This window comes from Histomonas meleagridis (genome assembly GCF_020186115.1).
Source record: "Histomonas meleagridis strain 2922-C6/04-10x chromosome Unknown scaffold_61, whole genome shotgun sequence".
In the NCBI taxonomy this organism is placed as follows: Eukaryota; Parabasalia; order Tritrichomonadida; family Dientamoebidae; genus Histomonas; species Histomonas meleagridis.
Genome location: NW_027150931.1, coordinates 1936381 through 1946784, shown reverse-complemented (window position 1 = coordinate 1946784; position 10404 = coordinate 1936381). Strand labels below are relative to the sequence as shown.

At 30.4% G+C, this 10404-nt stretch overlaps 2 protein-coding genes across 2 annotated transcripts; one reads left to right on the top strand and one right to left on the bottom strand.

Moving 5' to 3' along the window:
- Window positions 1-884: 884 nt before the first annotated feature.
- Window positions 885-2105, bottom strand: GO595_010618 (WH2 motif family protein; the record flags this gene model as incomplete). Its single annotated transcript, XM_067913317.1, has 1 exon — window positions 885-2105. The coding sequence occupies one exon, from the start codon at window positions 2103-2105 to the stop codon at window positions 885-887; it is 1221 nt and encodes a 406-aa protein (XP_067769356.1).
- Window positions 2106-8878: 6773 nt separating this feature from the next.
- On the top strand, window positions 8879-10306 carry GO595_010617 (MATE family efflux transporter; the record flags this gene model as incomplete). The annotated part of the gene is made up of 1 exon (XM_067913316.1): window positions 8879-10306. The coding sequence occupies one exon, from the start codon at window positions 8879-8881 to the stop codon at window positions 10304-10306; it is 1428 nt and encodes a 475-aa protein (XP_067769355.1).
- Window positions 10307-10404: the final 98 nt, after the last annotated feature.

The window sequence follows — 10404 nt, the reverse complement described above, 5'->3', positions numbered from 1 at the left end:
GAACACATATTTCTCCTAACCATTCTAAATTTTTAAATTCAAGTTTATGATTTAAATAAAGATAAATAAAGAAGTCATTTCGATGAAATTCAATTGGAGGTTCATACTCCCATTTAAAATCTATGTGTTGTTGTTCACATAAATGAAATATTTCAACATTTCCACCTGCAATTGCATATTTACCTGTTTCTTTTACATTTGCACCATTCAAAAGTAAATATTTAAAACATTTAACTGATCCAAAAAATGCTGCATAATTAATTAATGTAAAAGATTTATAAATTACACATGAATATACATCTTCTGGTGACCATGCAATGTTTTGACTAAAATTAAAATTTGGCTGTGATGATAAATTTTGAAGTTTTTCTACATCATCAAATCGAATTGCTTTTTCAATTTCGTTTGGATTAATTCCGTTTCTAATTAAGTTGTCATAAAGATTTTCTATGTTATTACTTTTAGCGAAATCTTTGAATTCAGAAACTATTTTCATCTCATTTAGAAAATTTATATAAATCCGAGAATTTTTTCTTTGTGATTTAATTGACGACAATACCAATTGACAAATAACAAGTTTAGATGAATAAGGAAAATCAGTGTTTAACAAACGCGTTAATATTTGTGATGATTCAGTGATATTTTCTTCATTTAAATCGAAAATAATTTTCTTAATTAACTTAAGTCTTTCCATATGATCTTCATTTTGTTTTAGGCCATATTTAGTGGAGTCAGTGTCCATTAAAAACGTTTACTATTTCCAAAGTAATATATTTCACTCATTTTTATTCAGAAATAATATGTAATTAATATTAAATTTATATTGTTCGAAATATCCAAAATGTTGAAAAATTCGAAGAAATTTCGCTTCTTTATTAAGCACTTTACCAATCAGATGATGAATCAGTTTCGCCCGAAGAGTCATCATCCGAGTCTTCATCGGCGACAGCTTCTCTAATTTCAGCGATTGTTTGTAAAATTTCTGCCATTGACAAAGAGTTCGGGTCTGCTGCCTGTGCTCTTGTCTTTGGCTGTTGTTTATTCGTTTCTGTTTTTCTTAACTTTACGCCTTGTCGAATCAATGCCAAATGATCGGTGTATGCGCCTGGTGGCGGTTTCGGCAAGTTTTGGGGCTTCGGCGCGCTTGGGGCGGCGCCTGAAGGCGCTGATGTTGTGGGAAGTGGCGCAGACGGTGGCGGAGGCGGTGGTGGCGGTGGAGGAGGTGGTGGTGGAACAGATGCTGATGATACATCATTATATTCTTGTTCTGGCTCAGGCTGTGATGGCTGCGCTGGCTGCGATGGTTGCGATGGCGGAGGTGGCGGGCGTTGGATCTTTGGACGCGTTGGTGGTGCTGTAACGGGTGGTGGAGTTGGTCGTCGTATTGGTGCTGGTGGAGCATCGCCGGCATACGAACGCCAATTGGAGGTGCTGCCTGGCGGCGGTGGGCATACTAATGTTTGTTGTGGTGGTTCGACTGTTTCAATGTATGCGCTAAGAGCAGCGGCACTAAGACCATTGGTGGGGGCTTCTTCAACTTCTTCGCGATTCTTTTTCATCTTCTTCTTGAGTTTACGCTTGAAGTTGGCAAGAAGAGCTAACATTTCTTCTTTGTATTGTCGCTCGAATTGACTGGGATCGGTGATTTGAAGATCAAGTTGCTTGTAGTCAGGGATTAACGAGGCAAAGGCTTCAAGTGTGGGTGGAGGTTCGGCATTTTGAAGAAGTGGTTCAACAAAACAATCCGCATTCTTGAGCATAAATTCGGTTTGCTCGACTTTGGGCATCTCATTAACACAGTATTGGTTGGAAGAGAATTCTTCAGGTGAGAGACGTGAGTTGATTTCGATTACTTTTTGAGCATTAACTTTGAATTGTTCAACACGAGATGATATCCTTTCAATCCTGTCGGATAGTTTATCAAAATCAGATTCAAGCTCTAAAAACAATTGGCTTGATAACTTATGAAATTCTTCCATTTGACGGAAAAGTCCAATCGCATAGACAAAGCCGCACTTCTTGAAGACATCCTCTACGCTACCAGAATCGAGTCTTTTGGGATCTGTAGATTGTTCAAACGAAGGAAGAGAAATTGCTGGAAACATTCTGCTTTTTTGTCACGACAACCGGAAATTTTTTGCGGTTTTTTAAGTGAAAAATTTGTCAAACTTGAAAACATTATTTTTATCGAAGCTGTTTTACTGTTCATAATAAGCACAAAAATTTCAAGAATTATCATTTATTCATTAGTTGAATTATTTTTATGTTTATTGAGAAATATATTGTTATAATCCATCAAATGCATATTGTATAAAATGTTATTTAAATAAAAAATAACATCAATGTTGTTGTGAGATATTCTAATTGGGCAGTGATTCATGAGTTAATGCTTCAAGGCAAAAAACATTGTCATTATAAATTTCATTTTCAGTTCCATTGTAAAGATATTCCTTTGAATTTTCAATTTAAATATCGGCTTCTTTTCAATTTGTCTTTTTTTCTTTCCATAAAATCAAATAATTTGTGTTTATATAAATAAAGCTTTGTGTATAAAATTAATGAGTTTTTGTTTGATAAGATTTTGTATCTTTTTATATTGTGAGTAATTCATTCTTCTATCTTAAATATTTGTGCATTATTGCATAAAGTTTATTAATAGTCTTTTTGCTTGTTCAAGGAGAGATCATTACACACACTGTAAATATTTATATGTTTTAATTTTTCAGATTTTGACAAAATTTAAAACACACAAAATGTTATTGACATATTCAAAAATGAAGTCGAATTTTCAGAGGCACTTTTTACTTATTTTCGTTAATTTCCTCTTTTTCGTTCTTATCGTTTGATGGAGTGATTTTCATCATCGATTGCAAAGGTAAGAACGGATCTTTTCTTTCACCTCTTCCGCCGCCAATTCTCATCAAATATATTTCATTAAATGAATTTACGATATCATTTTGAGGATAACTAAATTTAGTTGCATCTTTTGTCCTATAAAATGCCAACATTGCTTCTATTGCCGTAGCTCTTACTAAAGAAGGCAATTCTTTTTTATTTGTAATAATTTGATATCTTAAAGGACCGAAATAGCAATCCAATTCATCTTTCCATTTAATGTCGACTCTATATAATCCACATTTTAATGGGTATATTATAATATAAGCCTTGTTAAATTGGGAAGTAATTGTTGTGATATCATAATCTTTGTTTTGTTCGGACCATATAATATGTATATGATCATTTCCAATATGTCTTTTCTTTGCTAATTGTTGAGGGTCATCATTTGTTGTAGGTAATAAAGGAGCTACATGAAACATTACCTCAAACATAAAGTCGGAATAGTATATCGATGACTCTCCGATTGAGCCATTTTTAGTTGATAACCCCCCATCAAAGCCTTGATGTGTTGACAAATCTATCAGCCACCCTAAACCATTCAAAAACTCCTGGAAATTCAATGATGTGTTCTCAAAAGTAGTTGATAGGATATCGTTTTGGTTTTGAGCTTGTTGATTTATGTAAACAACACCAATTTTAATCCCTAATCGATGATTCATCTTATGTATCTTTTGTAACAATGCGTTAATATTATTATCTTTCTTCGGATCTACAATTGACATATTTTCCGGATGATTCAAAGGATATCGACCACATACAGTTAAAGCGCCAGCAATCAAATTAGTTGAATTGGGTATTGGCTTTGGATATTTTGGCGTTTGGTTTTGATTGTTCTTAATATTACTTTTGTTAAATTGTTCATTTATTAAATTAATTGAATTATTAATATTTTCATGCGAAGGGAATTGATCTAATGGGAATTCTTCATCTTTGAAATAAGATTCATATTCATTTAATAAAGAATCGAATACGTCGACGAACGATTTCTCTTCATTTAAGTTAATTGAAGGTTCAATTTTCTCGTCTTTATTATCAGTTATAGGCAACTCAATATTATCCAATTTATTTTCATCAAAGAAATCTTTATCAATCTCTTTAAAGTTCCATATGAAATGACCTGATTGAGTTTGTGATGATATTTGTACAGTATCTTCATTAATATATGTTGGATCGATAATTGTTTTTGTTGTTATGAACAAAGGATTATGTTGATGTTCATCAATTGTAGTCTTTTGATAAGTTGGGAATGAAGAAGTTTGTGGAAATGGATATTTACCATAATAAGTAGCCAACAAATCAATCATATTCGACAACAAAGTTTTAATTTCATTTGAACATTTTTTGTTTTTCACTGAGCTAATTAAAAATGTTGCAAACTTATGATATGATTCATTAATTTTTACCAATGAAAAACTTTCGATATATACTTCTGTTGTAAGTTTAATTAAGTCGAAACTTTTACTTAAGTTTTCTAAATTTAAATTAATTGTAATATCAGTTAACGAAGATATAAATTGTAAATATTCATTTGGTATTAACTTTTCTAACTTAGGGAAATACATTAATATTGATCGAATAGAACTAATCGAACAATAATATTCTTCATCATTTAATGGCTCTATTAAATTTAATAACATTTTCGATATTAATTTGGAATCTTGTATCGGACGTGAAAATTCTTCTGATATTAATGATATATAAGCAGGTAATATTAAATTCCATTTTTTAGTTTGTTGTAAATTCTCAATTAAATTAATTGCTCTCTTTCGAAGGTTATGATGATCTTTTTCGAAATATTTTTCGAAGTTTTGGATATATAATTTTGAATATTTATTCATTTTAACTTTTAATGTATCAATAAATTGTTTTATAGGTTTAACATCAATATCAAATAAAGGTAATGAAGACACAAATGATATATACGATTGATTAATTTCAAATATATTATCTTCACATAATGCCATTATAATTGGATATAATATTGGTGAACCTATGAATTCATTTTGTATAGTAATTACTGCTTGTTGTAACCCAAATTGTTTATCTTTATTATCAATTGACATCATCATCATAATCAATGCTGCATACCAATTAATAAAATCATCAAATGATAAATATTGTATCATTTCATATATATTTATAATTGATGATAATATATCAAATGACATTTGTCTTATCTTTAAATTCGATTGTAACAAAATAGCATTAAATAATATATTCGATAATAATGTAAATGGTATTGTTATCTCTGTAAGAATCCCTGGTGGTAACATTCGTAATTCGACAATCATTTTACTAAATGAAATTATCGGTGAAAATGCTCTTAATTGTAATTCTTCTGTTTCACATTGCGAATAAAAGTTAAACACTTTAAGGAAATTAAGGACGTCATTATATTGTGAATTAATATTATCACTTAATGGGATAATATGTAACTTAGTTAATATTGGATCAAATTTCTTAAAGTCATCATAAAAAGATGTAACATTTTCTTGCGCAAATAATGTTGGATTATTATATATTATTTCTGCATTCTCAGCCATGTAATCATATGGCGTTTCTTGTTTAGTTCTCTTTTTACGTGTTACATGTGACGTTGTGACTTCTTTATATATAGATGGATTAATACTAAAGATATAAGGAAAGATATATAACGCTAAATATTGTGAATAACGTGAAATGACTGAAGTTAAAAATTCATTTTGGATTAGAAATGTGGTAAATGATGACCAAAACTCTTCTTTCCAAAAATGTTTCTGGAATAAATAATGTAAGAAATTAATTAATATAAATCCTTTCGTTGTTAATTGGACATCGTCATCATTTTTATTGTCACTAAATATTTCATATAATAAACGTAAAGTTATTTCATTTGTTGTGTTACATATTAATGTGTCAAACCAAATTAAAATAAAGTTCTCCATGTCTCCAATGGAATCATGTTTGTTGGTGTCAATGATTGGATAATAATCTTTGAAGATGTTAATTACATCTAATAAAATATCATCTTTCGAACTTAAAAATGTACTTAAGTATTCAGGATTGGACATTATAAATGAGAAATATTGTAACATTGTAACAAAATCATCAGGTTTTTGATGTGAAAATACTTCACGAGCTATGTCGAGAATAAGGCGACAATTATATTCGTTCTTAAAGAAGGAGGTCCAATTATGTTCTTTGTTGACTGTGGACATGTTTTTCAAAAATGTTATTATCGTATCATGTAATTGTTCAGGGGGACCTGACGTAAAACCATAACGAGGAAGAGAGGGCTTCTCCGAGTATTTGTCTGTATACTTTTTATAGATGACATTTAATATATGATAATTTAATGAATGTGTACAAAAGTCATTCATGGTGTCCCAATTGGCTACAATAAAGTTTAGGAATGAATTGAGATCTTCAATACATGTGCTTTGGTCTCCAATTTTATGGGACGCATCAACTAATGGTTGAAGACCTTTCCCTTGGAATAATTCAGCATTAAAAACTTCTTCATCACCACTGTTAGGTTGAACAAAATGAGTGTATGGAATAATTAATGCAATAGCTTCTTGAAGATCTGATATTTGTTCTGGTGTTAAAGCCGTTAATAATTTAAAGAATTGTTCAATCATTGGCTTCCTATGTTGATCAGGTGTTTCAGGATGGAAAAAGAAACAAAATACCTTGTTCACAAATAAAAGATCACCATCATGAAAATGTGATGATTGAACAAATGGTATTATTTTTCTGAATGCTTCGTGAATATTCTTAAATTTAGGGTTCTTGCTACGAGTATATCGTGCATTCTTCATTTCTTTGGATTTTTGCTTTGCACATAAATTCATTAAATGTTGAAACAAAGCACTCCAGAATCTAGAAAAATCATTCTGGAAAAAAAGCTCCTGATCAAATGTTTTTTCAGAAAGCATTGGCTTGAATAATTCCTTGAATTCGTCCGGCATTTGGAATTTGACACTTTTCAATTATGTAAACTTTTTGATGGAGATATTTGAATGGTGTAATACATTCAATATTACGTTAGATAATCTTTGTGATTTATTGGAAATAAAGAATTTCTTTCACTTGCTGGACAGGTAAACTGCAAAAACTGATGTTGTTGACAAATATTAAGTTTTCAAATAATAAATATTTCATGATTTGAATAATAATGGGTCTTGCATGAGAAAATCGCACAAAAAATGATTACAAATTAATAAATTTTTAAAATTTTTAAAATGAACTCATTGAGATGTAAAATTATAAAAAAAATTAATTGTAGAATATAAAAACATTGTTTTGGGAAAATAAGTTAATTTGTTAAGTTTAAATAGAATTATGATCTAATACATTTTGGTATATTCTAATATTGGAATAATAAATAGTAATTTTGATGTCAAGGAATAAATATAAAATAGGAAAGGAAAAAGTAAAAAGTAATTATCATCCCATATATATGATCATGTCATCTTTACAACTTATAAAAAAAGCATTATAATATATATGATATGATGACATCATATGGGATTATTTAATTATATGTTGGTTATTATTTTTTAATTTTAATTATTTGTAGCAAAAAATGAATATTTCAAAAATTAACAACGTTTTTCGGCGATAAAATACATATGTATATATATTTTTATTTTGAAACTAAAACTATTTACAATATTCATAAAATATCTGTTTTAAGTTGTGCTAAAAATAAATCTCTAAAATAAAACAGGTCTCCACTTTATATCATTTTTTACATCAAATTATATATATATATAAAATATATAAAATGGAAATATGAAAAATTTGAACTAATTTTTTCCGACTAGGTTTCGGACTCTCAAACTCAATATGATATAAAATCCACCATAAATTAATTATGAGCGACTAAATTTTTAAACAAAATCAATTAAAAATTATATTTCATGTGTTTTTAAACTTTTGTGATTTAAAATATAAATTAGAATATAACTCAAGGAATGCTTCCATATGGAATAAAAAAAAGATAAAAAATTATTCTTGAAACATGTTTCGACAGAACCCGTTAATTCATAGAAACGTATGGGGTGCAATAACTCAACTCGGGTTGCACTCGATAATATTAATCAAGAACCTTATCACATTGCAGTTCTTGGTCATCAAGAATCAGGAAAGAGTTCTATTTTGGAATATCTTGCTGGTGAATATGTATTTTTATTTTTTAATTCCAGGATCCATCAAATCCACCAATACGCACTAATGGTGTTTTAATCCGCAGTATCGTTATCAGAGGAATTAAATATAGGTTTTACGATGTTAGTGGAGTTTATTCAAAGCTTGAAGATTGGGAAGAAATAATTAAGAAATGCGACGGCGTTATACTTGTGTGTGATGGCAATATTGTTTTTTCTGTTTCACAATATATTAATGATTATTTTGAAAAATGTTCAAGATTTATTAATCAGTATAAACTTCCAACTTATATAATAATGACAAAAACAGATGATCAAAGAGCTTTTGCACGAATCAAAGAAATTACGCAACAATTCATTAAAAGTATTGTTGAGTATTTGATTTTCCCAAATCTCAATGACTCGATATTTGATGTATTTAACTGGTTCGAAGATACAATAGACATATAAATAAGATAATTATCATAATTCCAATTGAAAAAAATGAAATTCATATTTGCAATTTTAAAATTAAAACAAAGCAAAACACAAAAACTTGCCTTACGAATGGAATTCTTTTTCGATTTTTAAGTTCTTCAAAAACTTATCAATCAAAATCTCAATAGCGAAACGGTAAATCCAATACTTGCCAGAGATTTAAACATCAAGCTTGCTACAAATAGAAAAAAACACGGAAATTATCCAGCAAAACGACACATTTTTTCACCATAAATTTCAGAGAACTGACCACTGTTATCTTTATCGTTTTTTTCTGAACACCTTCAGAAAAAGTTGTTTAAACACATTAATACGCTCAAATCTCATTGAAAATAACCGATTTTGTACAACCAATGGATTTAGGTAAAGACCCATTAGGAAAACTCATTTTAAAGCTAGCAATACCTGCTGTTATTGCTCAAGTAGTTAACCTTCTTTATAACCTTGTAGATAGAATGTTTGTAGGTCGTATTTCAGGAATTGGTACAGATGCATTAGCCGGTCTTGGTATCTGTTTCCCTATCACACTTGTAGCCAGTGCCTTTAGCCGCCTTGCTGGCATGGGTGGCTCACCTCTAGCCAGCATTAAAATGGGCGAAGGAAATTTACAAGAAGCTAATATTCTCTTTAACCAAAGTGTTTGTACTTTATTTTTCTTAGGTATTATTCTCACCATTATTCTAATTTTTGCAGGTGATTGGCTAATTGATGTATTTGGATGTCCAGCATCAGCTTTTCCATATGCACAACAATACCTTCGTATCTATGCCTTAGGGACAATCTTTATTACTCTTTCATTAGGTCTTAATCCATTTATTACCGCACAAGGATTTAGTTTAATTGCAATGTTAACGGTCTTAATCGGAGCCATCCTTAACATTGGCCTCTGTCCATTGTTTATCTATGTGTTTAAGATGCAAGTTCGAGGCTCGGCACTTGCCACAGTCATATCGCAAGGCGTCAGTGCCATTTGGGCGTTTTCTTTCTTCTTTCGTAAGAAGTCCAAATTACATTATAACATTCGCCACTTTATTCCAAGTTGGTCACGTCTTGGACGAATTTTGTTATTAGGTTTATCACCATTTATTATGTCAGCTACAGAGAGCGCAGTCCAAATTGTCTTTAATGTAACAATCCGAAAATATTCGCATAACAACAGTGCTTATTCAGCAGCGTTAACCATTATGCTTACAGCCATACAAATCATCTCGAACCCATTAAGTGGATTAGGGTCAGGTGTACAACCTGTTGTTAGTTATAATTATGGAAGTGGTGATGCAGAACGCGTCAAGAAATCAGTTATCTATTGTACAATTGCAGCACTTATCTTTTGTGTTATTGTGTGGGTGTTATCATTAGCATATCCTGCGCTATATGGTTATATCTTTGGCGTTGAACCTGAGGTTATGGTCATCATTAAGAAGTTCACTCCGATATTTATGATGGGCTCAATAATGTTTTTTGCGCAAATGACATTACAAAGTATTAATGTCGCTTTGAATCAAGCCGGAATTTCAATATTTTTGGCGTGCTTAAGGAAAATAATTTTGTTGATTCCACTTTGCTTTTTGTTGCCGTTGGCTATGGGTATAAATGGTGTGTTTTATAGTGAGGGCATATCTGATCTTGTGGCAGGAATAACAACTTTTGTGTTGTTTTTGGTGATGTTCCCACGAATTATGAAAAAGAGAAAAGAGGAATTAGAGAAAATGAGGACAATGGAAATTAATAGTTACACGCAGCCTTTAAATAGTGATCAATTGGTATCAAATGAGGCTTAAGAACAATCATAAAATAGAATAAAATGTTATTTGAAGTATTATGTATTTACCCTATAACCGATAAAAAATGGTAATTTCCAATTTTCAAAAATACGATC